The sequence below is a fragment of the Podarcis bocagei genome, assembly GCF_964188305.1.
Source record: "Podarcis bocagei genome assembly, chromosome: 10".
In the NCBI taxonomy this organism is placed as follows: Eukaryota; Metazoa; Chordata; class Lepidosauria; order Squamata; family Lacertidae; genus Podarcis; species Podarcis bocagei.
Genome location: NC_138135.1, coordinates 75,151,672 through 75,179,254, shown reverse-complemented (window position 1 = coordinate 75,179,254; position 27,583 = coordinate 75,151,672). Strand labels below are relative to the sequence as shown.

At 41.1% G+C, this 27,583-nt stretch overlaps 1 protein-coding gene and 1 long non-coding RNA gene across 22 annotated transcripts in view; one reads left to right on the top strand and one right to left on the bottom strand.

Moving 5' to 3' along the window:
- The window catches only part of PPFIBP1 (PPFIA binding protein 1), a 130,399-nt gene that overhangs the window by 95,660 nt on the left and 7,156 nt on the right, over positions 1–27,583 (top strand). For 11 of the 21 annotated variants that reach the window (XM_081210658.1, XM_081210659.1, XM_081210664.1 and 8 more), the window contains 19 exons: positions 1,708–1,740; positions 5,893–5,954; positions 6,329–6,413; positions 8,193–8,350; positions 10,268–10,377; positions 10,846–10,899; positions 11,047–11,097; positions 14,168–14,225; positions 14,970–15,002; positions 16,056–16,212; positions 18,429–18,461; positions 20,725–20,866; positions 21,403–21,531; positions 21,638–21,788; positions 23,673–23,784; positions 24,277–24,365; positions 25,057–25,179; positions 26,012–26,137; positions 26,480–26,668. In XM_081210658.1, the coding sequence (XP_081066784.1) occupies positions 1,708–1,740; positions 5,893–5,954; positions 6,329–6,413; positions 8,193–8,350; positions 10,268–10,377; positions 10,846–10,899; positions 11,047–11,097; positions 14,168–14,225; positions 14,970–15,002; positions 16,056–16,212; positions 18,429–18,461; positions 20,725–20,866; positions 21,403–21,531; positions 21,638–21,788; positions 23,673–23,784; positions 24,277–24,365; positions 25,057–25,179; positions 26,012–26,137; positions 26,480–26,668 (1,895 nt within the window). The remainder of the gene's footprint in view (positions 1–1,707; positions 1,741–5,892; positions 5,955–6,328; positions 6,414–8,192; positions 8,351–10,267; positions 10,378–10,845; positions 10,900–11,046; positions 11,098–14,167; positions 14,226–14,969; positions 15,003–16,055; positions 16,213–18,428; positions 18,462–20,724; positions 20,867–21,402; positions 21,532–21,637; positions 21,789–23,672; positions 23,785–24,276; positions 24,366–25,056; positions 25,180–26,011; positions 26,138–26,479; positions 26,669–27,583) is intronic. The other 10 variants (XM_081210672.1, XM_081210668.1, XM_081210666.1 and 7 more) reach the window with 6 other exon arrangements.
- On the bottom strand, positions 393–1,695 carry LOC308596011. Its single transcript, XR_014012264.1, has 2 exons — positions 626–1,695; positions 393–534 (listed from the first exon to the last, which is right to left on the bottom strand). It is a non-coding gene; the product is annotated as an uncharacterized lncRNA (long non-coding RNA).

Genomic DNA, 27,583 nt, shown 5'->3' with positions numbered 1-27,583 from the left:
AGTGAAAATCCAGACACAAAAGTTGTTGATTGAGCTTCTTTGGGAAATCGAACACACACTTCCTTGTTGTGTTGGCAAAAACCCAGACATTTTGCTGATTTTTTTGAAATTACCATTGAACGTATGGCAACCCTAGATGTATGCATCTTGAGGCCATTTGCTGCTGTTTAATTGCAGGAAGAATTAGAATTGTCGTGTTGGAAGGGACCCGGGGGTTGGTCGTCTGCTCCAACCGCCTGCAATGCAGGAATCTTTTGCCCAATGTGGGGCTCAAACCCACAACCCTGAGATTGAGAGTCTCATGCTCTACCAACTGAGCTATCCCAGAAGCTACCACTTCTCAAATCTCAACCCATATGCGTTTTAAAAGACACCCTTCATAGAAAAAGTAATAAACAGACTGGGTCATACCATCTTCATTTGCACATGGCATCTCCCTAGGACCTGATTTTTTCCCATGGATGGGTCAGGTTCTCAGGGAAATACTAGTCTCCAATAAACATGGTAAACTATAGGTGGCCTGGTCGTTGCTTTCTGTTTGTTGTAAAGGGGAAAGGTTATGTACAGGTGCACAAGACTCAAACTAGGTTAAAATTTATTTCTGGAAAGTAATGAGGGAACAAACCTGGAGAATGTTGACTTCTGCATGGCTAAGATAGTAGCATATTTGAGATTTAAGTTGGCTGAATGCTGGCAGGACAATGTATAACTGCTTCTCTTTGTTGCTTAGCAACATAACAAAGCATAACAAAGCAAAAATTAACATATATTTAAATTCATTTCTCCATGGTCTGCATTTTATTTCCAAATAGGACTGCTTTATTTGTCATGAGTGGTTATGTTTCAATGATCATGGATCTGCAAAATTACTCTAGGAAATTACTATCCTCTAAGATGTATTACTAGGAATAAAAGATATGTTCACATTTTCAGATTGGGATGAATTGCTTGATAGAGTAAAATACAATCAAGAGAGAAAATAGAGCTTATTTATTTATTTTAAATACTGATGACTGTCCTATAATCATTGCTCTCAAAGTGATTTAAAGCAAAATAAAATACAGAATAACATATCATAGACAGAACAGCAGAGTTTTAAGAGCGAGCGGATAAAAATTAACATTCCTGAAATGCTCGCTGAAATAAAAATGTCTCAAAGGGACACTGAAATCCATACAGCTTTGCCATCTGAGGATAAGTTATTATGTAAACAAATCCCAAGTTGAGCAGTTTTGAGAGATCCTGGGTATTATCGTGTGTCAGTGACAGATTCTAAAACAATATATTTCAAAAATTAATTAACGGTGAGGCTACGGCAGCATGAATCTCCTAAGTACATGGATGGGAGACCACTGGAATATAAGCATTCAAAAGGAAAGATGATTTGCAAATATAATAAATAAATAAATAAAAAGATTACCATAGTAATTATTATAAATAGTTGTATCTTGGCAAGTTCAAAATAGGGATGGGGATGTATGTAAAAATGTTCTGAATTCTTCCATCTGTGAAGAGATTTGTGGGATAAGATACAAAACCTAGTCACTTTTATGAAAATTGTAAGGGGATGCAGCTCAAACACTACTTTATTATATGAATCATGAATAAGAACTGTGCTATGTATGACTTTATTTTCATTACTGTTGAAATTGCTTTATTGCTTATAAACTCCATCTAACTTCAAATTCAATGGGTTTTCCTGCACAGATGAAAATTGTAAAAAGAAGCTCAAAGACAAAAGTAAGGTTTTTGGTGTCTTTCCACAAGAACTTACATTTGACACACTTTTCCAGTACAGCTTTCTGCATGTGTCATATAAAACAATTTTAACAAAATGCTGTTAGACTGCTTCATCTTCCATCCTCATTTTCAACGGAAATCAAAATGGAAAGAGTAAAATGAAATCTTGCATTTTTTTTGTTTCAAATTAGAAAGCATTTGATCCATTGATTTCTTGCCTAATAAATAAACTAAATATTTAATAAACAACCTTCTATTTTAATCTATTTGCCAGGATTAATCTTAGCATAGGCTATATCTATATATTCTATTCTCACAAGAACAATTATTTTCTTTCTGGTTTATTTTATATTTTTCTATTTTTGGTACCCTCTAAGAGGAAAAGCAGTTGGGCCATAAGGCCACTCAGAATTAAGGATGCTGTCAAGAGACATTGGTTTCAGCAGGCTAACTTTGTGGGTTAGTTTCACACCTAATGCAAAACCATGATCTGGCATTGCATGAATGAATCCTGTGCTTGCGTGTTCCAGTGCTTTCTCTCACTACTGATTTAATGAAAAAAACATCCAAACAGGGCAAACAAATTCTTTGTGCAAACCATAGTCGTCATCATCAATCTTTATTACGGTCCAGAGACCCAACAATCATTACAAAACAATACACAATTCATACAGCCTACCTCCAGGTTAAACAAGCATTTTGTTTAGAATATAGGGCTCATTTGATCTTGCAACCACCGATAAAAACTTTGCCACTGCTAATGTCCTAACATTTGTCCGGTCTTCCAGTAAGAACCTGACATAGTGAGCCTCTGATTTTCCCGGGAAAGGTACCAGCAAGGGTAGTATCAGTTCAGCCCTGGCTTGCTCATATTTTGCACAATGCAACAAAATATATGGAATCGATGTCTTGAGCACACGAGCAAAGTCTGTCCTGGTAGGGAACTCCTCTCAACCTGCCATCCAACACTGCAGAAGGAAAGACATTTAGTCTGGCTTTGGTGAAAAGCCTTCGGTAGTTTGGTACTGTCAGGTTTTTAATGTGAGATGCTAACTTAAAGACATGCCCATATTGAACAGCGGACTACAGACTGCGTGTGATTGTGATTGCAAGTCACTGTGTGCAGTATCCCATAATCTTTGCTTTAACATCTTTTGGGCGCCTTCATAACCCAGGTAATACAGTTGGGGGGGGGACAGACCAATAGAGGTGGCTTTTTTAGCCATGGTTTTCTGCCATTTGCTGACAAATTCCTCATCGGTCAGGTGTTGGTACAAACCCTTCCATAGATTAAACACTGAAATCCTGAGCCAATGTTTTAGGGCAGCCCACCACACTTTAGTTGAAATTGGGCATTCACCAGCTTCTAGCAGAAGTACGGAGTTGGGGACGCAGTTGGGTACCTGCAGCAGAGATCATAGAAATTTTGCCTGAAAGCCATCTAGCTTTGGCAGGTCCCCATTATGCCAGACATTTGCTGCGTACAGGAGTTGGGAGTTTTGCGTTGAAAACCCTTAAGGCTGCTGGAACATATTTGCCGCCCTTTGTGAAAAAGAATCTGAGTATGGCTAGCTTTGTAATCTCCGCCTTTTGAAGGGAGGTTTGCCAGTGGTGCTTCCAAGATCCTGTATGATGGAATGTGAGCCCTAGGTAACTGCAGTATTTTATCTGTTCAAGGTTATGGCCATCCAGCACCCATTTAGTCCGGGAGAAGCTTCTTTCGAAAACTAAAATTTTAGATTTTTCATAATTAATGGATAAACCATTTCCAGAACAGTAATCAGAAAATTTCTTCAGCAGATAATTTAAACCCGGTCTGGAACGTGAGATGATGGCCGCGTCATCAGCATATAACAACAAGGGGGTCCTTCTCATTCCTATTTTTGGAATGTGTCCATCTGGGTCCATTAAGTTCTCTTCTAGGTCATACAAACCATAGTTTGAATGTCATTTGTGCACAAACTATAGCTTTCTACTTTGCATGTAACTACAACCTATGATTTGCTACTAAATTGGCAATGAGGAACTAAACTGGAGCACATAGAATAGAGTCATAGAATTGTAGAGTTGGAAAGTACACCTCTTACACATGAGGTGGGAGGGAGAAGGGAGCACAGAACTTCTTCATGTAATACCAGACCATGGTTTGGTGTTGCGCCTGAGCCAAGTTGCAGATGGATTGTGACCATGGAATACAATGATATTCAGCTTTGCTCCACTGATACTTGAGTGTTTTTGGAGAGAACATAGGAAATTCTGAATGAATTGCAACTGACATAAGGGAAATAAGTTTTAACCCAGCTGATATTTAGTAGGAAATTAAAAGATTGTAAGGTTTTCATAGAATCATAGAATCATAGAGTTGGAATAGACCACAAGGGCCATAGAGTCCAACCCCCTGCCAAGCAGGAAACACCATCAGAGCACTCCTGACATATGGTTGTCAAGCCTCTGCTTAAAGACCTCCAAAGAAGGAGACTACACCACACTCCTTGACAGCAAATTCCACTGTCGAACAGCTCTTACTGTCAGGAAGTTCTTCCTAATGTTTAGGGGGAATCTTCTTTCTTGTAGTTTGGATCCATTGCTCCGTGTCCGCTTCTCTGGAGCAGCAGAACACAACCTTTCTCCCTCCTCTATGTGACATCCTTTTATATATTTGAACATGGCTATCATATCACCCCTTAACCTCCTCTTCTCCAGGCTAAACATGCCCAGCTCCCTTAGCCGTTCCTCATAAGGCATCGTTTCCAGGCCTTTGACCATTTTGGTTGCCCTCCTCTGGACACGTTCCAGTTTGTCAGTGTCCTTCTTGAATTGTGGTGCCCAGAACTGGACACAGTACTCCAGGTGAGGTCTGACCAGAGCAGAATACAGTGGCACTATTACTTCCCTTGATCTAGATGCTATACTCCTATTGATGCAGCCCAGAATTGCACTGGCTTTTTTAGCTGCCGCGTCACACTGTTGGCTCATGTCAAGTTTGTGGTCAACCAAGACTCCTAGATCCTTTTCACATGTACTGCTCTCAAGCCAGGTGTCCCCCATCTTGTATTTGTGCCTCTCATTTTTTTGCCCAAGTGCAATACTTTAAATTTCTCCCTGTTAAAGTTCATCTTGTTTGTTTTTGCCCAGTTCTCTAATCTGTCAAGGTCGTTTTGAAGTGTGATCCTGTCCTCTGGGGTGTTAGCCACCCCTCCCAGTTTGGTGTCATCTGCAAATTTGATCAGGATGATCAGGGATCATCCTTAATCATTTAATCAGGGAGTGATATGTAATACATTTTTCTAATTTATAACTCTGAATGGTATGAATGTTCATTGTTAATGAGGATAAAGGATGAAGCAGAGTTTATAATGAACTCAAGTTTTAACCTCTTTTTATATTTGTGCTGCAACTATACATTTTAGCATGACTTTTCATCACAACAGATATATATATATACCATCCCATCATGATTCTCTCATTTTTACAACCATTCTTAGTTATGGCTAAGCATCACTATGCCATCAGTTTCTTTTATCATTACCATCAACGGCCTAATTCCATTGCTCTTGTTGAACTTGTTGGTATCTCAAAGGAATGCTTGGCTGCTGGCACAATGAAGTATTGTTGCATTTCATGTTATTAAAATTACTTTAATCTCTAAGAACTTGTTTATAACATTTAATAATTTAAGAGAGAGATCTAGGGCAAGTGTTGCATTGCATTTTTATAGAATTTTAGCATTGTAGTGCCTAAGCATAAGAAAGTATTTAGTCAGATCAGCCATGGTCATGTTGGGTGGGAGGCTACTGTCACCTGAGGTGCTTGAATATGGAGGAGGAAATGATTCGCTTTTCAAGGTTATGTTGCAAAGAGTGCGGGAACAATGTTTGTGTGCTTTAGACTCTCTTAAAACATCATAGGTGTGTGAGATATGATGTTTACTGATCTTTGTGAAATGTTATGAAGGTAAGTCACTTATAACTTGCTCCATAAGAACTGTGTTGGATTTGCTTTCTTCTTTTTGAAAGGTTCAGATTGTTCTAAAATGAAAAGGAAGTGATTGCTTCTGACACATTATAAACTTTAGAGTTTGCTTTTTAAAAATGGTTCTTTTTAGCTTTCTGCTTGCACTTCAGTTGACTTTTGGTTGTTTCTGTGTTTTAGATATTGAGGTGCAGAAAATGAAGAAAGCTGTAGAATCTCTAATGGCAGCAAATGAAGAAAAGGTACCGGAATGTTCTTTAGATTCACATTTGTTTATGCAGTTGAACTTGTGGCTTCTGCAGAGAATCAATAAGATGGGAGCACAAATTATGGCCCTTATTAAGTGGTATGAATCAATATCAATTCCCCAAAATGAAAATGGCAAAGTTTAAGGGTGTAATACAACAAGTGGGACTTTGCTTGATTAGTGCGAGTGATTCTGAAGTATTCTTTGTCTAACACGTTGGATATCTTAACTCACAATTCTCCATTGTTTGCCACCACCATTTTTATTTTTTATTTTTTGAAATTGTGGTGTTATCCAGTGTTCCCTAGAAGTGCAGGGAAGCAAAAGACCAATCTTAATTACAACAGATAAGAGTCTCTCTTTCTCCAGGATCGGAAGATTGAGGAGCTTCGACAGTCTCTCAATCGCTATAAGAAAGTGCAGGACATGGTGATTCTGGCTCAGGTCAAAAAAGGTACCTCAAGAGCTTTCACATGGGTCGTTTGACAATGTTTTACCATATGTTTGTTCTCCTTAACTGAGTAACACCATTCTGTTTTCAATGAAACGGCCAAGTAACCTCTCAAGTTTAGGTTTGTTTACATGCAGAAGACATAAATCATTCCTAAAAAGAACTGGTAGATCTGGATACTCAAGGATTCTTCAGTTGCCTGTTAGCATCTCAGGATAGTCATTTACTTGGGGCTAATGTTTTAATTTGAAAACACTAATGGCACATTTCATTGAAAATTAATTGGTCAAGTTCTGTTAATTGTAATGGGAAGACTAAGAACAGTGCTTAATTACCTCTCCCATTTAAATACAATGACACTTTAAAATGCTTAACTTTTGTGTACGGTGCCTATAGTGTTCTGTGGGTCTGGATGCCCTTCCCAGTCACAGCCACTTGTATTCAAAGCAATCACCTACTGTTTATTACAGCTGCAGCAATCCACAACCTTCCATTTTTGTAATCTGTATGACAAATGCTGATTGGCAGAGTGGGGTTTACAAACTTTGGAAGGGAAGCAGCAGGATGAGATGCCGTTGGTTTTTGTGGGATTGAATGAGTTAGTTGAATGTCTTTTTTTCTTATTCAACTTCTTCAGTAATTGATTGCCATTCTCCATTTCCAATTAATTATTACCCTCGTCCATTTTCTGCAATGGGGATCGTTCAAACAGAGAAAGGTGATGAGACCAAAACCCTCATGGTGTCTGACAGATGATTTAGCTGAAATGTTCAAACAAGGTTTTGAATTTGTGCTTTGACAAACGAACCCTCAACTTTTTAGGGAATCTTGTTAGATAAAAGCAACTTGCGATATTGCCAAAATGCAAAATTGCACATATAAAACTTTTCAAGTGTAAAATGTAAAACTTTACATGATGACACCATGGCCATTCCCCAAACTTTCACTGTTTGCAGGCATTTTGTAGGGGATCATTAAGGATGATAAATTTATCCTTTGAGGTCTGAAATGGTTTGCAGCATTCCTTACAGCGTTTTTCTGTGTGCTGCTTGCTTCATCATATCCTGGTCTCTGTTGTAGAATAGCAATCTCCTGCCTTTATTTCTTCCCTTGTCGTACGTGTTTCTTTCCCTAGTTCTTTGTTTGATATGTTGATATGTTTCTGTTTGATAACTTGGTTGTGCTTTACAGTGGAAGCTTCTAGCAATCCCTTCCCATAGGCTTCTAGACCACGGTCCATTATCACTTGCAAGTGGTCTGGCACATTCTTGGAAATGGCAAATACATTCACATATGAAAGTCCTTCCAGGCTGGAATAATGTCATCTATATCAAAACAGGGAGTCTGTTGTTGATTTCTTCCCTTGAGCTAGTCTACCCAAGTGCAGTTAGGAAGACCATTGGCATGACCATTTCCCCTGATTGCCTCTATTTTTATCACACTTAGGCCGCACTCCTGTACCTGCTCACCTGGAAGGTGAGCCCCATTCAACTCAAGCTGGAATTAGTTTTGAGTAGATATGTTTGCAGTTGCCTGTTAGGATCACAGTCTCTGTGTGTCAGCAGCTGCATAATCGCAGTGTGTGTGCAGGTGCCCAAAGGAAGAAATCAATATATCATGCATCCCTTGGAATTGGATTTAGCTTTTAAGCACCAATGTATGTTCAGCAGTTGTTTTAGTTACAAAACCATAATCGCTAGACTAGAATTGTCAGCCTGAGTATTGCTAAGTCTGTGTTCAGAGTGAAAATATTCATATAGAATTTCTCTTCTGTGGTGTTAGGAAAGGATGATGAATGTGAGGAGTCTACAAACTCAGGATCTCTTTCAATGACTTTGTCAGATGAACAGATTCTAAACGAACCTGAGAAAAGTCCATCCCCCACACCAGGAGAAGGCTCTCCCAGCTACGAAGAGCTTGGAACACAAACTCCCGAAAAGGTATTTCTTTAATATTTCTCTCCCGGCTTCCAGATTTGCTTTCTTGTAAACTTAGTTGGTATCCCAGCTGTTGTTAGAAATTAAACTTTGTACTTGTAAAAGACTTAAATGCAAGGCTTAACTTAGTACAGTTTTCCTTGTTACATAGATATATTTCCTTTCTGGGTCTTGTGATTTTGAGGTGAAATAGCTACATGATGATTTGTGGATTAAATTATTTTTATTGTTACGTTTAGTGACAGTGTAGATCTAGCATTAACCATTGTCAGCAACAAAGAGTAAGGTAAAGGTCCAGTCGTGGCCGACTCTGGGGTTGCGGTGCTCATCTCGCTTTACTGGTCAAGGGAGCCGGTGTACAGCTTCCGGGTCATGTGGCCAGCATGACTAAGCCGCTTCTGGCGAACCAGAGCAGCACAGGGAAAAGCCGTTTACCTTCCCGCCGGAGCGGTACCTATTGATCTACTTGCACTTTGACGTGCTTTCGAACTGCTAGGTTGGCAGGAGCAGGGACCGAGCAACAGGAGCGCACCCCATTGTGGGGATTCGAAAAGCCGACCTTCTGATCGGCAAGCCCAAGAGGCTCAGTGGTTTAACCCACAGCGCCACCCGCATCCCAAACAAAGAGTAAACTGTGGATCAAATGTTCAGATTCCCCATCCCCCGCCATCTCCATTAACTGCAACGAAGAAACTTGGGAAGGAAACTGGAGTGTGAGTGGGGATGGGGAAAGAGAGCAAATGATTCCACAGCCCTCTCCTGGTTTAGTAAGCCATGATTTATATTACGAAAGTGTCACAAGACTTAAGGCTGCAATTCTCTGTGCACTTGACTAGGAGTAAGCGCCTTTGGACACAGTAGTGCAAAAATTGCATAGGATTGAATCTCATGAACCAATTTAGAGGAGGACTGCAATATTAAGTTGATGAATAACATTGATTAAAAAAGGTACCTGGTTTATCACAAGGCAGATCTTTTTTAAGTGGTTGGTTAATTTTTAATACAAGTAGTTATTAAAATGGAAGTATCTGGGGCTATCATAGTCATTCCTCCATCGCAGAAAAGGATATCACTGCTAAGACAGAGGCTGCTGCAACATATGCATTCATCACCTAAAAACAAAAAAAGTGTATCAGTGGATTTTAAAAATTCATGTGCCAATTGATTTTTAAGAGGCTGCCTGCCTTACCTTAGCTATATTTATTGTTGCTCATAAATAAAAGTTCATGTGTCACTTTTTGGGTCTAGAAGCCCCCCCCCCCCCAGCACCCCACTGCCGTGGCTCACATTAAAAAGAAAAAAGAAGGGATTTCTGACTTCGGTTTCTTAAATAGTAGCATTCTATGTTGCACGGCAAGTGCTCTTAAAAAGGTTCCCCCCCCTCAAAAGCAGTTTGTAGCATAACTTGGGGAGGATTTTAAATGGAGGATTTAAAATCTACCTTTTTGCTTTGTCTAATAGGACATGGCAAATGTTACAATAGAATTAAGGAGGATTTGATCCTACCAAGTTTAAAGCATTTGCCTTGTAGACCGATGGGTGTTACGTTAGAATTATGTGTGAAGTGAAAAGGGGAGTATGTTACCAGAAGGTCCTTTGTTAAGATGAGTGCTCAGGTGATCTCAGATGTGGATGATGTGAAAGAGTTGTATGCCTTGTTTCTGCTTTGTGCAATAGGTAACATTTCATGTTGGAGGTCTTGCTCCAGTTGTATTTTCCAAAGGAACTATGACTTTATAGATAAATTGGATATGAGGATCTATGACTATTAAGTGTAGGCTGTATGATCAACCTGAATGATAAAATGTGAAGGCTTCAGGCTGTTGAGCCTTGAGTGTATTGTGTGCCTGTTGTCAGTTAATTAATGTGTATCTCTGCTGCCTTCTCATGGGAGTGCTGATGTGCTTTCCCCCCTTGTAGAATTCACCACAGATCCACACTAGTGTCTTGCAAGTTCCCATTCCTTCTTTTTCACCAGCATCCAGACGTTCAACACAATCAACTGATAAAGTTATTGCAAGTGATGCCAGGTATGGATACTTTACCCGAAAAAGAAAGAAAGAAAGCCACTTGTGGTGATAAAAATGTGCTGAATAATGACATAATGTCTGTTTGATAAAGCAGATTAAGGTCTACAGCTTCAGCAACAGTGTGGCGGTGGTGGAACGTTTTCCAAAAATGCAAGGTTGTTAAGACAATGAAATGGCAAAATGGAGTAAATTACGAACACATCTTACATGGGGATTTTGGTTCCAAGTGTTCTGCGTATACATGAAAATCACATATACACAAACCCTTGGAGCTGTTCTGCAGCTAGCAGCGGGGGGGGGGGGGAGAGAATCCCCAGCACTCCCAGAGCCTGCGCTCTGCGCCAGCAAGCAAGAGGGGGAGCTGAAAAGCTATTTTTGTGCCCAGTAACCCAAGCAGACCCTTATTAGAAGGCATATTTTTATTTGATGCCTTAAATCCACCATGTTCTAACTTGTTGCTTTTTACAGTGAAAAACACACACCGATGGCGTCTATGGAAACACAGCTAGGCGACACAAAATTGTAAGTATTTTGTAATTGTGATATTGCACAGGGATAGTTTAAAAGCTGAGAACAATTTAATGCGATACCTTGTTTATATTGTTTCTTGCTTCCTTCCCTCACCCTGATGCTGTTTTAATCTACTTCAGTTTTCCATTTCTATTGCAGTATGAAGCGCCTTCAAACAAGCTATATAGCACCAGGAATTTACAGAATTTTGTAATATATTCCTAAAGTATACGTGGTTGCCTTTTGCACTAAGACAAAGGAGAGATTGGCTGGCATAGTGGACTGCTAGTATGCCCAAATTCTTAATCATTATCACCCATGCGTAATTTAATGACTTACCGTATTTTTTGCTCTATAAGACTCACTTTTTCCGTCCTAAAAAGTAAGGGGAAATGTGTGTGCGTCTTATGGAGCGAATGCAGGCTGCGCAGCTATCCCAGAAGCCAGAACAGCAAGAGGGATTGCTGCTTTCACTGTGCAGCGATCCCTCTTGCTGTTCTGGCTTCTAAGATTCAGAATATTTTTTTTCTTGTTTTCCTCCTCCCAAAACTAGATGCGTCTTGTGGTCTGGTGCGTCTTATAGAGCGAAAAATACGGTAGTTAAATGCTTTGCTGAATTGGGGTGTACTTTTTTATAACAGAATTTCTAACACAAAAGTTCTGCACTGACTACTTCAGTATAATATTGTTACTAGATACAGATAGGTAGCCATGTTGGTCTGCCATAGTCAAAATAAAAAAAATTCCTTCCAGTAGCACCTTAAAGACCAACTAAGTTAGTTCTTGGTATGAGCTTTCGTGTGCATGCATACTTATCTGAAGAAGTGTGCATGCACACGAAAGCTCATACCAAGAACTAACTTAGTTGGTCTTTAAGGTGCTACTGGAAGGAATTTTTTTTATTTATTCTTACTAGACTCTCTTAGTAAAGAATCGGAGCAGAAATGGACAGTATGAGAAGAATATTGTACTGAACAATGTGTGCCTTTTGGCAGTTTGCGGTTCGTAAGAGGTACTTCAGTGGCATTTGGTGGACTTTTATTTCCTTCAGAATGCATTTGACAGAGGCTGAAATCATAATAACTTGCTCTGGAGGGAAGTCTTAATGGTTACTAAATACAGCACTAGGGAGATGCGAAAGAGAGGGCTTTGTTAGTTGAAGGCCCCACCCCATGGAGGTGCAGGAGGCCTTCTTGCTGGACCTGCACATTCAAGGGGGAATGGAGTGTTTACATTGTGGCCTGTGCAATTAGGCCTGAATTCTACCATCAATTCCTCAGATATGGAAATCAGCTGTGGGATTGGGACTGCTTGTTCCCACACAAACAAGCACATTCATTCACCCCCTTTGTGTGATGAGCCAAATACTAGACTCTGTAACTACCATTTGAACCAGCCCTTGGGTAATACAACATTCCATTAACTGAAAGCAAACCGTGGTGAAAGGAGATTTTACTACAGCTTTAGTGTGATATCTGAATTGACAAATTGTAGTTACATCTCTGGAGGCCACTACTCCTACAGGCTGGAGTGCATAACAGATGGAAACTAAAACCAGATGAGCAGTTCTGATTTTGAGCTGGTCGATATATTTGGAGACCTGGTTATCGCAAATCATGTTTGAATTGAGCTGGTGCTCTTGCAGAAAAGTTAAAATGGCCCACATCAGCATTAATCCAATTCTGCTGCTACATAATTAAGAGTGCACAATTACTCGGAAGTGAGTTGCACTATGTTCAGCAGGACTTGCTCCTAAATAGGTATGTGTAGGATCGTAGGTCTAAGTTACTTGGAAAGTGCACAAATGCCATAGCAGTGGGGAGAAGAGAGGCTAAAAAAAGCAATTACATTAGCTAAGTACACAATTTTCTGGGTTTCAAGCATGTGTATTATACTTAGGTTGCAATTCTGAATACATTTCTTCAGCCTCTGTAATCAATGAAATGGTGGTTTACTTTTTGAATGACGCTATGGCTTCTAAAGTACATGAAATGCAGAACAGAAAAGCATGCTCATTGACCGCATGTCTGAAACATTGAACAGCTACAGTTTTGGATGCATTCATACCCTCAATCTGAGAAATAGCATGCAATTTGATGTTTTGGGTGTATAAATTATCAGCATGTAGCTTGAAAAATGGGAAATTTGTGTTGAATGCTGTGTGTGTGTGCATATCACTGCAAGTTAGTGTTGGGAAAGAAATTTGGTTCAGTGTGCATTTTAATGTATTCCTACCTAATTCACCCCACAGTCTGCAACAATATGTGAATCAAAACCCAGCAATCCTTTGGAATTCACACTTCCCTGAATTTTGCAATGCAGTTCTCAAACTGAAAATGTTTTTACAAAAATGCATATATTAAGGGGGAATGTGTATATTAGTCAGAATTGCTTGCCAAAATGTGCACTGTATATTAGGCACAATTACATACAAAGTTATTAGGAAAGATGTTGATGAATTTTCATGTGAATTTATTTATTGTGAACTGGAACTGAGGGTTTCTTAACCCTTCCCATGCCTATTATCACCTTCAAAGGCTGCTCCCAGCCAGGTTTATTTCAGTTTTGGGGGAAATGATTAAAATTGTCTTGGAGGGATGCAGCGTGCATCTTCAATAAATAATATGTTGGAGTAGAAAACCACATGTTTCCTTTTCATGTATAGTTCAGCCCTTAATATCCTCATTTTTGCAAATGGATGGTAAGAAAGATAATAGGTCTATAGCTATCTACTCAGTTCGTGCAAAAAATAAGATTTGAACCATGGTGTTTCTTGGTCTAGAAGTCATTTTCTGGTGTAATCTACTGGTAGTGGCCAGTGAAATGGTATTACAGTCATTCCTTAGATCCCGAACATTCTGGAAGTCTGACGTGTTGGATCCTGGACGCTGCAAACCCGGAAGTGAGTGTTTCGGTTTTTGAACATTCTTTTGGAACCCAAACATCCAATGGAGCTTCCACATCTTTTGTTTGGCTGCAGGAGCTTTCTGCAGCCAATCAGAAGCCGCAATTTGGTTTTTGAACATTTTGGAAGTCCAACGGACTTCCAGAACGGATTCCATTCGACTTCCAAGGTACGACTGTACAACCATTCAGATTCATATAGGTGTCATTGTAGTTGAGATGGAGACAAAATTTGCTTTGACTTGCCCTTTCTTCCCCCTTTCCTCTGTTTAAATAAAGTTGCATCTTGCTTTAACCTTTATTGTTATTAAAAGATTGTGTTCAGGATGCAAGATCAGTTACTTATTTTTCTTTTCTTCTTTTCCTGTGATTCTAGAACTTCAGCTCTGCAAAAATCCAGCAGTCTTGGAAACTTGAAGAAAGAAGTCTCTGATGTGCGTAGGCCTATGTCATTGTTTAAATTAACTGTTAGCTGTTTCTTAAAAATGCTGACCCAACTTGTAGGTTGTATTCAGCATAGCACTAAGCAAAATGTTCCATCAGTTCAAGAGTTCCTTTTTGTGCAACTAATACTTCCCCCTTTTCCTCCCCACATCTTCCCCCTATATCTGTTCTGACTCCACCCCCCAACCTTTGGAGCAGATTTGGCGATGAGGTGGGGCACAGAGGAAGGAGAAAGGGAAAACCTAATTGCGCTGGTGCTAATCCTTGGACTAGCGCAACTATTGAGTTGAATATCATCTGTCCTTCCCTCTCGTTCAGTTCTTTCCTCTGAGGTGTAGCTCACACATGATGATTGCAGTATATCAGCTGATGACTTGCATATGTAAAACAAGCTCTTTTTGTCTGATCTCAAATCATGGGGAAAGAAACTGGGCTGTACGTTCCTTTGGATGTATATATCCATTTGTTCAATAAATCCTTATGACTTAGACTCTGTTCAAAGGCTCTCTCAAAGAAAATATTATCTTACCCTTTTCTAATAATTGCAGTTCAGTTTTGTTCAAATAAGGAGTTTCTGAAACCTCTGAAATGCTTTTATAGGCTGCCCTGAATGCAGCCAAATTAATACACTCTGGTAAATGTTGTAAGTAGACTAACATGTTTTAGTTGAAAGTAATTGGATGTATTGAACCAAAGTTTATTTAAAGTGTTTAATGCTTCAAACTTTTCCCTAGCAGGACAAAGAGTCTGTGCAGAAGCAGGAAGAGGTAATGTTTCTCTGTGCTGTGTGTTGAAGAAGAAATTGCAGGTGCAATCCAGAGAAAGTTGCACTCACCTAAGTCCCGATGAAGCAGATGGAATTAGATGCTCCTTAGATTATATCCTTGCTCATTTTCTTGGCTTGTTCATCAATATTAAGCCAGAGTTTCCCAGTTCTGGTGCAGTACTCAATTTTAGCCTAATGTGAACCAGGATCTTCACACCAAAACTGTTGTTCTTTCACTCAAAGAAAGAAGGCATTGTATACTCTGGTGGTTCAGAATGGGCTTTCATATAGTTTATGAAGCCTTGGGTGATAGAAAGCAGTCATTGACTCCAAATTACTGTAGCATCCTGGTAGCACCTCCTCCCCTTTACCACAGTACCAGCATGCTGGTAAAAAGCCCATTCTGAACCACCAGAGTATACAATGCCTTCTTTCTTTGAGTTGTGTGTTTGTGCCTTCTGAACATACATAGAACGAGGGTGGGGGAGTGGAGATCTTAAGCCTAGTAGACGTATCTTTTACTCCTGTTTACTAATTTTTTTAAAAGCAGGGACAGCTAACCTGTGGCCCTCAGATATTGCTAAACTACAGCTCCCTTCACCCCTGAGCATTGACCATTTTAGCTGGGGCTGATGGAAGTTGGGATCCAACAACACCTGCAGATTAGCAACCCCTCTTCTAAAGACTTACATTTTTATGAATCAATCTGCCTTTCAAAATTATTCAAAATAGTTTTTAACAGAGGATATCACTCCGTAATTTGCAAGTACAACCTATTGAAGGGCTGTAGCTCAGTGGTACAGCATCTGCTTTGCATGTAGAAAGTTGCATGTTTAATCCCAGGCATCTCCAGGTTGGGAGAAACCCCTGCCTGAAATACTGGAGAGCTGCTGACAATCAGGGTAGACAGTATTGAACTAGATGGACCAATGGTCTGATTAAGTATAAGGCTACTTTGTATGCTACCCAGCTGCAAACACTAATTTATCATATGTGTTGCTGAACCCTTGAGTACAATGGCAGATTTTTTACTTTTCTTTTCCTGAACAAACAGAGCAAAGCATTGATGGAGAGTAGCAAATATGGAACCCTCCCTCCCAAATCCCCAGGTGAAGAAGATGCCTTTGGGACTCGGAAAGGCCGGTCTTCTTTTGGGCGAGGCTTTTTCAAGATCAAAAGTAGCAAAAGGACAGCAAGTGCACCTAACTTGGGTAGGTTCAGTAAAGGCGGAGTTTTTTCACGATGTATATTTCAACTAGGGGAAGATATTCTCCGCTGGCATATTTCATGGGGAGATGCAGACGTATGAACAAGAACCACTTTCATCAGTAGATGAAACAAAATTTTAAATGCTATGGATTCCAGTTCTTTCGCAGAACAGTGGGCAAGTAAAGCATGTAATCTCCTGCACTCTTGTAAATTCTCTGTGGTAATTTGGCGCAAAACCTATTGTACATGTTGCAAACTGGGTATGTTGTGTGGTACCAACAACAACAATTTGTTTGTACCATGCCAATCTGACTGGGTTGTCCCAGCCACTCTGGGCAGCTTCCAGCATATATAAAAATATAATAAAGTATTAAACATTAAAAACCTCTCTATACAGGTTGCTTTCAGATGTCTTCTAAAGGTTGTACTTATCTCCTTGATGTCTGATGAGAGGGTTCCCCACAGGGTGGGTGCCACTACTGATAAGACCCTCTTCCTGGTTCCCTGTTGCTTTACTTCTTGCAGTGAGGAAACCGCCAGAATGGATCTCAGTGTCCGAGCTGAAGGAGATGCTCCTTCAGGTATACTGGGCCGAGGCCGTTTAGGGCTTTAATGGTCAGCACCAACACATTGACTTGTGCTCAGAAACATACTGGGAGCCAATGTAGGTCTTTTAGGGCCAGCATTATACGTCCTGATGGCTGCTCTCAGTTATCAGTCTAGCTGTCACCTTCAAAGGTAGCCTCGCATAGAGCACATTGCAGTAGTTCAAGGAGGAGATAACCAGAGCATGTACCACCCTAGCGAGACAGTGTGCAGGCAGGTAGGGTCTCAGCCTGCGTAACAGATGGAGCTGGTAAACAGCCACCCTGGATATAGAATTAACCTGTCCCTCCATGGACAGCTGTGAATCCAAAATGACTCCCAGGCTGCGCACCTGGTCCTTCAGGAGCACAGTTAATCCATTCAGGACCTGGGTCTCCCCCACACCTGCCATTCCTCTGTCCCCCAGAAACAGTACTTGTGTCTTGTCAGGATTCAGCCTCAATCCATTGACTGCCTTCCATTCTCCAACCGCCTCCAGACACTCACACAGGACATTCACCTCTTTCACTGGTTTTGATTTAAAAGAGAGGAAGAGCTGGTATCATCCACATACTGGTGAACACCCAGCCCAAACCCCCTGAGGATCTCTTCCAGCGGCTTCATATAGATGTTAAAAAGCATGGGGGAGAGGATGGAGCCCTGGGCACCCCCCAAGTGAGAGCCCAGAGGTCTGAACACTCATCCCCCCCCCACCACTTTCTGGACACGGCCCAGGAGGAAGGAGTGGAACCACTGTATAACAGTGTCCCCAGCTCCCAGCCTCACTAGATGGTCCAAAAGGATGTCATGGTTGGTGGTATTAAAAGCCGCTGAGAGATCCAGCAGAACCAGGAAACAGCTCTCACCTTTGTTCCTAGCCTGCCAGAGGCAAATGCCAGTACAGTGGTGCCTCGCAAGACGAAATTAATTTGTTCCGCGAGTTTTTTCGCCTAGCGAATTTTTCGTCTTGCGAAGCACGGTGTCGGAAAAGTTTTGGAAAAGCTTCAAAAATCACCAAAAACCTCAAAAAAGGCTACCACACCGCGTTCTATGAGTTGCTCCTCGAAGTCAAGTCGCAACTGTATTAACAGTGTTAAGAAAAAGGAAACAAACTTGCAAAAAACGCAAGACGTTTTCGTCTTGCGAAGCAAGCCCATAGGGAAATTCGTCTTGCGAAGCAGCTCAAAAACCGCAAAACCCTTTCGTCTAGCGAGTTTTCCGTCTTGCGAGGCATTTGTCTTGCGGGGCACCACTGTATGTGCTAGTCATGCAGCCTTTCCACTGCAAATAGTGGCAAACAAATCATATTGGAAAGAGATATTTAAGAACCCTGCAAGAAAATATTTAAATGTGAAGTAGTGGGAAAGTAATTGTTGCACATTGTTCTGTTTTTGTAGATCTAAAAACTCTTCCTGAATTGTTTGGTTTGAGCAATGGAATAAGTGCTAATTCTCATTTGGCCTATTTGTGTCTTAGCTCTCTGTGTTATGCATGCATCGTTTTTTTTTGGGGGGGAATTCTTCTTCCCTTCCCTTGTCATTGTCATGTTTTGATTTGTCTTATTTTGTTGCCCCGGGTGTGTTCCTCCCCCTTGTGCTGCGTGTGGTTATGTGCGTTATTTGGATGTCTGAAGATCGCAGTCGAAGTGCAAGTGCACCCACCTTAGGTATAGTAGACCTGCATGCATGATTGGCGCCATGTTCTGAGAGCTGCTATTGCTCAGCCACAGCCATGCAGACCTCTGTACTGGAACACTCATCCATGTCTTTGCCGCTCATGCACACTACTAAAATCTGGCTGCATTGTTTAGTTGTAATGGCCTGTACTAACAAGAACTGCCATAGAAAAGTGTTTGAGAAAATCCAAACCAAGTGAATTGCAGCATCTTTCTGACATAAGAGGGACTAGATGTGTTTTTGCCTAGAGGCAACCTTGGCATGAAGGAGATGAGATGCTTCAGGCATCATGCCCCAAGAAGAGCAAGTCCAAGTATTCCCTGAGACCAGTTTATTTGTTCCTTTCTTCCCACAGGGATGGTTGCAGACTCTTGTGCAGCTTACCCCAGCTGATGCCCTCCAGATGTTGTCAGATTCCAGCTCCCATCAACCCTCACTGTTGGCCGTGTTGGGTGGGGCTGTGGGGAGTTTCAGCCCACAGCAACCATGTTGCTGTAGTATAACAAATGAGAAGGCAACATGGGGCAAAGAAATCAATGGAACTTGCTTCCTACCAGTATATTTAGGACCCACTGTAAGAATTCCAGGTTTTAAAGAATCAAAACAGTGAAGTATATTCACAATGTAACATGGCCTCCATTCACATAATCCAAGCAGCCTGCTTGACTTATCTATATAGCTTATCTCGGGTATCAATGACTTTTTCTTTCAAACAATCACAGTGTTTCCATAGCTGCTCTGGCTAACTTGCAAATAAATGCATTATAATTCATTTTTGGCCATTACTGTTTATTACTTTGAATAATTTTATATGGTAGCGTTCTTGTCATTGCTTTTGAGCATTCTTTTTAAGCTTCTTGTAGAGAGTTCACACATATATGTTTAGCTATGCAGCTAATAGTCCCATGTAAAATGGTAAACTATGAGCTTGAGGTGAGGACAAACGTGTTTGCAAACACACATATCATACATGTGCGGTCATTTGGGAGTTAGTGCTGTAGCTCTCTGGTGAGTGCCCTTCTACTGGCAAACCCGGGTTTTCTATTGTGTAATGTGAAAAGAGGCACTTGGCATTTTGTTGGTTTGTTGTTTTCTGTCCCTGTTTGTATGGCATTTGCTGGCACATCTCTGCTGAAGCATTGCATTGCTGATACATCCTTAGCTTTTTTAAAAAAATAAACAAGTGTATGTAAATAAGCTGTTCGCCCAATCCTAAATGTTATGATCTTTTAGAAATTATTTGCTCAGTAGTAGGGGGATTGTCAGCAGCTTCAGAAATAGTTCCAGTCCTGGAGGACTTTATTGGCTTCGCTGATGCTAGAGCAACATAAATGTCAATGAGGAGTTATTAGTGTTAATGTTTTTAAACCCTTTTTCTGTTCATAGAGCATCCAGAGTGGCTTACAGCAAAGAAACAAAAATGTAATCACTACAGTTAAAAATGATCAAGATCAACGCAAAATACAAGTTAGAACTATGTAGTCTAAAAGCAGCAGACACATTTTATAAAAACAAAATAGCAACAGAAATTAGATATTTCAAAGCCTATAAAAACAAAAATGTTTTCAGCTTCTTCCTAAGTGGGTTTTCACCTAAAGTAGGTGTGGGGAAGTTTTCATCCTCCAGATGCTGCTGAAGTCCAAAACTCCCATGAGCCCCAGCAAGGATGGTCCATGGCCAGGGATGACAGTGAGTTGTGTAGCAACATCTGGAGGGCCATGAATTCCCCACATCAGGTCTAAAAGGCGGTATGGTTTTTTGTTTTGTTTTTTACAGTTGCACTGTATCAATCTCCTGCACATCTAGTGTTACATTATTAATTGCTGAAGATCACCTAACCGTATTCACTATATCTCCTTATTCCTGGACTTTTATCAGATACATGAAGGGCTGTCAACACAGTTGCTGGAAGCCTTTGCCTTCCAGACAGTCACAGAAAGCTATACACATTTTTACCATGTGTTTGCCTTGGGGCTATAGTTAGTGTATTGTAAACATTTGTAATAAAGGGCGATGGGATAAAGATCAGTCATAGCAGAGATAATAATCAGTATTAGTTTATTAAGAAGATCTTTAATTGAATGATACTTTAAATGCCAAGTAAAGGAGCACACAATTAAATTACCTTTCTTTCCATTCATGTGACTTTTTAGCCAAGGTTGTTTCACAAATTAGAAATGGAAACTTAAGGTAATCCAGTTGAAGAACTACAGACTGACATACTATTAATTGAGATTTGCTTTTATTTAATAGCTGAGACAGAAAAAGGATTTGCAGACCACCTCGATTTGGTTGGCTTGCCGCCTCGACCAAAAGGTACAGCAGATGGGCCTCTGACTCCACCTTCCCCTGACTCCAAAAAGAAAGCAAGAGGAATCAAGAAGTTGTTTGGAAGGTAACTGGGAGATGACTCAATTCATTATGCTGTTAAGTAGAGCATGCCAGTCCAGAGTTCCGCTCTGAGGCTGAGGTGAACATGATGTTGGGGCTTTTCTTAACTACACTTAGGGATGGATTGCCTGCCCCCTTCCATGCGCTCTGGCTTCCGTCACAGTGTTCCGTTGCGTCAGTAGCGGTTTAATCATGACCCGGAAAACTGTCTGTGGACAAACGCCGGCTCCCTTGGCTTGAAGCAAGATCATAGAATCATAGAGTTGGAATAGACCACAAGGGCCATCGAGTCCAACCCCCTGCCAAGCAGGCAAGATGAGCACCACAACCCCATAGTTTCCTTTGACTGGACTTAACCATCCAGGGGTCCTTTACCTTTTACCTTTATAGTGCTTTAAGTGCTGCAGGTGAGCTTTTCACCCTCTCTGGTTGGTGTCTGTGCCAGACAGGAATCTGCCCTAGATGGATCTTCTTACACTCTTCATACTACAAATTGTATACTTCTTTTAATGGCTTTCCCTTATCTTGGCCTTTGCTTAGACTCAGGAGAAGCCAGTCTACCACATTTAATCCAGATGACATGACAGAGACTGAGTTCAAAAGAGGAGGAATAAGAGCAACAGCAGGACCAAGATTAGGCTGGTCGAGAGATCTTGGACAAACCAATAAGTAAGACACAAATACTTTTAAATTTTTAGATTATGTTTATGCATGCAGTTGGAGGAAAATGCATTAAATGTGTCACGCTTCTCTAACATTCTCAACTTAATTTTAGTGAATTGGACATGCCATTTGCTAAATGGACAAAGGAGCAAGTTTGCAACTGGCTTCATGAACAGGGCTTGGGTTCTTACATAGGTCATGGCAAACACTGGATACTTTCTGGTCAGACTCTGTTGCAAGCTTCTCAGACTGATTTAGAAAAGGTAAGGCTCCGGTATGTTTCTTGCATATGCATTTTGAGTGACAATTACAACATTGTGTCAAATCACCCAATTGTGTATGTTAAATGGTGGCTAAAGTATTTGTTTAACAGAAGGAAACTACCCTGGATAGGTATACTGGTGTGCTATCAGCCAGTGACCCGGAAGTGTCTTCGGACGGCGCTGGCTCACGGCCTCTAGAGCGAGATGAGCGCGCAACCCCAGAGTCGAACACGACTGGCCCGTACGGGCAGGGGTACCTTTACCTTTTATCAGCCAGTGACAGCAGCCTGGGCTAGGAGAAAATGCAGTGCAATGGATGTGGGCTGATTTTTCCAAGCTGCATTTTGTTGAAAAACAAAAAAATGGATCCATCACTTTTCTACAGAAATGCTCAAGGTTTTGTACAAGAATGATTGGAATTAATTTTTTTAAAACCATTAAAATGTAAGAATAGCAGCAATATGCAGATTGTTCCAATGCACCCTCACGCTTTTAAAATGCCTGGAACAAACAATTATCACTAGCCATACGAAACTGAGCAGTAGCACAGCCACCTGCAAGCTTCCTTGAAGAGAGTTTTCTGTCATTGCAACACTGCTACTGAAAAACCCTAGCCTGAGTATTGCAGCCCCAGTCCATTTGGGTTCTGTGCAAAGGCACTGTGAAATTGGTGACAAATTGGTTGCAAAGCATGTATGCCTCTCACTTTTTGTCCCCACCATGAGCGTGTGCTTTCCCCCCCACTTCACTTTGTTTCACTGGACCAGACTTTATGGAGGAGCCATTCTGGTCTCCCTGCTCCATTTGCTTTTCAACAAATGTGAATGGGAGGTACTCAGTGTTCAAAATTCCCCAGGCATCAGGCACATTTTGCGCTGGGCTGTTAGCCACTTGCGACCAAGTGAAGATTCCTGGGCACCAGGATGGCGCCTCACATCACCTCCACCTGGAGTTGCATGCCTGTGGATCCTTGGCTCTGGACTGTGTTCACACACTAAGACCACATCCTGTAGAATTCTATCCATTATATTTTACCTGCACAATCAGAAAGAATTTCAGGAACTAAAATGCTTCTTCTGTGCAGCCTGAGCAGGAACAGTGGAAAATGTTATAGCTAATTGTTATCGCTTGTCTTCACTTACCCCATCCCACTACTCTGCTCACAGTTGTGAAGAATATTCCTGCGTTATGAGTGGTCCGTGTCACCATTCATAAAAAGAGGTCGGAATAGGCCAATATGTATGTGGAGTGTCCCTGGATCAAGGGATGTTTCTTCTTCAAGTTCTCTGAGCTCTTAATCTAGCTCAAGGTGGTCATCTGAACCAGCCAGATGTTTAACTGAGAATTAATCACAATCAGTCCGTCATTTGAAAAATAAGACTTGAGAGCCGTCTTGCCTCCAAATGGCAACTGGACATTCTGGTTTGGTAACGGCCACCTTGGTTTAAGAAGCCACTTGACGCCTCCCTTATGTAGCTGAGTTTCTAACACTGGAGCTACAAGGCGTTCAGTCTCCTTTTCAGTGGAAACAAAATACATATTTATTATAGGAAAAAAAATAGTCAAACAAGACTGGGTAGAGAAATTAGCAGGGCACTCCTGTGGTGTTGGAGAGGAAGATTCCTTGGATGTAGTGGTTGCCCCACTAAGGGCCATTTGCTGCGGCCAGAATGGGAGGTGGCAGTTAACCTCCACTTTGGGGTGAGGGAAGCTTTCTTTTCCCTCCATTGTGTTCTGCAGGAGGGATAAAAGTAAACGGGCAACTGTCACGTAAAGTTCATTTTTACAGAGATACTCAACAAGGTTTCCCATTATCTCCACTGAGGTTTTAGCAGCAAATACAAGTATCTTTTAAATGCAGGCTGGTTTTTGTCCCACATGTAGGAACTTGGAATAAAGCATCCATTGCACCGGAAAAAGCTTCAGCTCGCTCTTCAGGCATTAGGATCAGAAGAAGAGAACAACCATGGAAAACTGGATTACAACTGGGTTACAAGTAATGTCTTCTCATTTCTTTTGCCATTTCACCCTCATGCAGTGAAGAGTTTGCCTGGGTACGTCCCCCAGCCACTTGCAAGGAAGCCTTGTGTGCCCTTTGCAGCTCACAGGGTAGCATTGTGCATGCTTTCTTTTAAGTTTCCTTCTAGGAAGGTTTGTGGGTGGTTTCTGTGAAAAACAAAAGGTAGAGTGTACTTGTGCACCTAAGTAACACACATTCTGTCCAAGAAAAAGCTGAAATACTTAGTTAAGCAAATTTGCAATTTACAAGTGGAAAATCAATTATTAAATTCTTGCATATTTAAAATACATCATAAAACAATTGCATTGAACAAGTGTGTCTTCAAGAGCCGCTGGAATGCCAGTACAGATGGGGGTCTCTCATATTCCAACAGGGAGGGCATTCTGCAGCACTGGGACCACCACTGAAAAAGCCTGCCTTCAGATTGCCACAAATCATTGCATAGTGACTGTATCTTTTTATTTTCAGGGTGGTTGGATGATATTGGACTACCCCAGTATAAGACCCAGTTTGATGAAGGAAAGGTTGATGGCCGAATGCTTCATTATATGACTATCGTAAGCAAGTGTCCTTCCTGTCATTTTTTTCGTTCAGAGTACCATAATTTTGACTTCCTTCTCCACTGAAACATGTGTATCCTAATCCTCCGCCCCATATGCCTCCCCAAAACATTTACTCTTCCAACTCCACTCCTTCAGGAAGTGGTATATTATGCTTTTATATATGTTGGAAGCCACCAAGTGGCTGGGGCAGCCCAGTCCGATGGACGAGGTACATATTATTATTATTATTAGTAGTAGTAGTAGTAGTAGTAGTATAGTGTAATCTTACTTGTTTGAGTTTTTAAAAAGGCAAGTAAGAGGATGACATGATAGAGGTGTATTAGATGAGGCACCGTGTGGAGAAAATGGATAGCGAGCCGTTTCCCCTCCTAACCCAGTGCCAGGCAATGAAGCTGAATATTGCCTCTACAGTTGCAGGCACCAGTTCCAGGTGGTGGGATATCAAGTGAGAAAAGTTCTGTTGCTTTCAGTACCTGCTTGCAGGCTTCCGCTGGGCTTCTGGTCGGCCACTGTGAGAACAGGATGCTGGTCTAAATAGGCCCTTTGCCTAAACAACAGAAGTGTTTTAATGTTCTTATACAGGGGAATCCTAAGGACAGCATTCATGTTGGTATCTGACTCTTCCAGTCTTCTTGGTCTCATTTATTGAGCTTGATCTCGTTTATGTGTCCTGTCCCATTCCCAGGATGACTTACTGTCTTTGAAAGTTGTGAGTGTCCTCCACCACCTTAGCATCAAACGTGCTATTCAAGTTCTAAGAATAAATAACTTTGAGCCCAACTGTCTGCGCAGGAGACCATCGGATGAGGTGACCACTTCTACTTACTTACTTACTTATCTCATTGATTCGTTGCAATGTTTGTTCTGGCAGTCAGTGCTTGTGTGTTTCCTTCGTTTTCTTGCCTAGAATATTTTGCCCTACTTTGACTCTTGATCCCTTCCTTTGTTTAGCAGGCCATACGTTGATCACTGACTGTCAGCTTCATTGTATGGATTAATATCCTTATTCCTTATTATGTTTTAAACCTCTAGAACTGAAATCAACATTTAGTTTGCCTCCTTTGGTGTTATCTTTCTGCAAAGTATTTGCTCACTAGTATTTCTATGAAAATATGAATGTGATATTAGCGCTTTGGTGGTTGCTGCTGCTGCTGCTGCTGTTAATATCCCATGAGAAGCCCTTTATGGACTGCCAGTCGTACCCCAGGAGGGAGGGAGCTGGCAGCTCAAGCACCACCTCTGCTAAGGCCCTGTCCTCGGCCACTGCTGACCGAATCAACAGGAGACCCACAAGGAGGGCTTCTCCTCCTGATCTTAATAGACAGGCTGGGGGGTGCTCCTTCGGGAATCTGGGTCCCAAATTATTTAAGGCATAGTATGTTAGTCAACACCTTGACTTGGGGTTGGTAGCCTATAAGCAGCCAGTACAACACCTTTAACCCATAACTTGGGGTGGGGGACACATTTTGCAAGATCATCTGATTTTGATCTAGCTTGGCTCTGAGCTTGGCTCTGAGCATTTTAGGGCAGAAAGGTCAATTGAAATAAGAAAAGTGGAGGCTGGATTAACTGCAGAACTAAAAGAAAAAGAACTAAAAGCAGTGCATTGTTTCTAAATTAAATGTGGTTCTTATTGGTAGAATAACATCACACCATCAGAGGTTTCACAGTGGACCAATCATCGGGTGATGGAGTGGTTGCGGTCAGTTGACCTTGCAGAATATGCTCCTAATTTGAGAGGGAGTGGCGTTCATGGAGGGCTAATGGTAAGAGTGTGCGGCATTTTATATTTCTTTTTCAGACACAGGCAGTAAATAAATAATCTAATCGTGCTATAAGAGAAATGTCATGCCTGGTTTTGTTTCCAGTTTTGTTTGTTTGTTCCTAGGTAGGGTTTTCTAAAAGTCATGGCAATTGTGTCATAGGTATTTTGTAAATATTTAGGCCTTGTCGTCGTCGTTCCCCCAACCCCCCTCCCAAAAAAACACCCACCAACCCACGCCTTTCATACCTTTCTTAGTAGTTCAGATCTTTAGAATGGTTGGGGAAATTGCTTAATCAAAATGTAATACAAATCTTGGTTCTGAAATGCTGGTTTTGCGCCGCAGGTTTTGGAACCTCGTTTCAATGTCGAGACCATGGCGCAGCTGCTGAACATCCCGCCCAACAAGACCCTCCTGAGGCGGCACTTGGCAACCCATTTTAATTTGCTGATTGGTCAAGAGGCGCAGCAGCAAAAGCGTGAAGCCATGGAATCTCCAGATTATGTCCTTTTAACAGCTACTGCCAAAGTGAAGGTACGGCCGGAGCCTTGGAAGTACTAATATGACATGGAACAGACTTCCATGTTAATCAAGAGTGTTGCTTCCTATTGTTGTGGTTTTTAAGGGGCTAATAGAAAATGAGTTGAGTGATAAAGAACTTGGCTTGGCTTGATTTAATCTCTGAACAGAGGGTAGCTCAACTGTTAGAGAATAAGACTCTCAGTCTCAGGGGGTTGGACTAGGTGACCCTTGTGGTCCCTTCCAGTGCTACAGTTTGATGACTCTGTGATGGTAGTTTTCCTGGTTTCGTAGAGAGGTGCTGCATGGTAAAGCATAGACAGTAATTCTTATATATGTCATTGCCACATATCCTCTCTACAAAACTACGTTAACAGTTATTTTATTTTTTTAAGAGTGTGTTTTATAGGCCTTTGATATCGGCTTACATTAATCACTATAAAAATTACTGATATGAATTCTGTCGGCCTCTTACAATGCATTTTTAAAAAAATGTCTCAATGGTGCTTGCAAGGTTTGTCAGGTAGTTCAAATTTCACTGAAAACTGAAAGATAAAAACAAGTTTACAGAAGTAAGTAACCTATTTAACAAAATCCTTAGTAGCCCATCTGCTGCGTTAGTCATTTGTGGTGCATCATTGTCCATGAAAGAAAAACAGCAACCACCTCTTTAAGTAGCTTCTCCTGGGAGGCTAGAGGCAGATATGACCCCATGCAGAAAACTGTCAATAGGCTTTTTACAAGCCTCATTTTACAAATACAGATTTTAAAATTAGTTTTCATCAAACGTTTTTTGTAACCTCCTTTGGGGAAAAAACCCTCTTTTTTTGAAGTCTCATAAACTCAGATATTTGAGCTTAAGTACAAATAAAACTAAAATTACAAACAGTGAATTACACCCACACCCACAAAACCAAAATTGTCAAATAT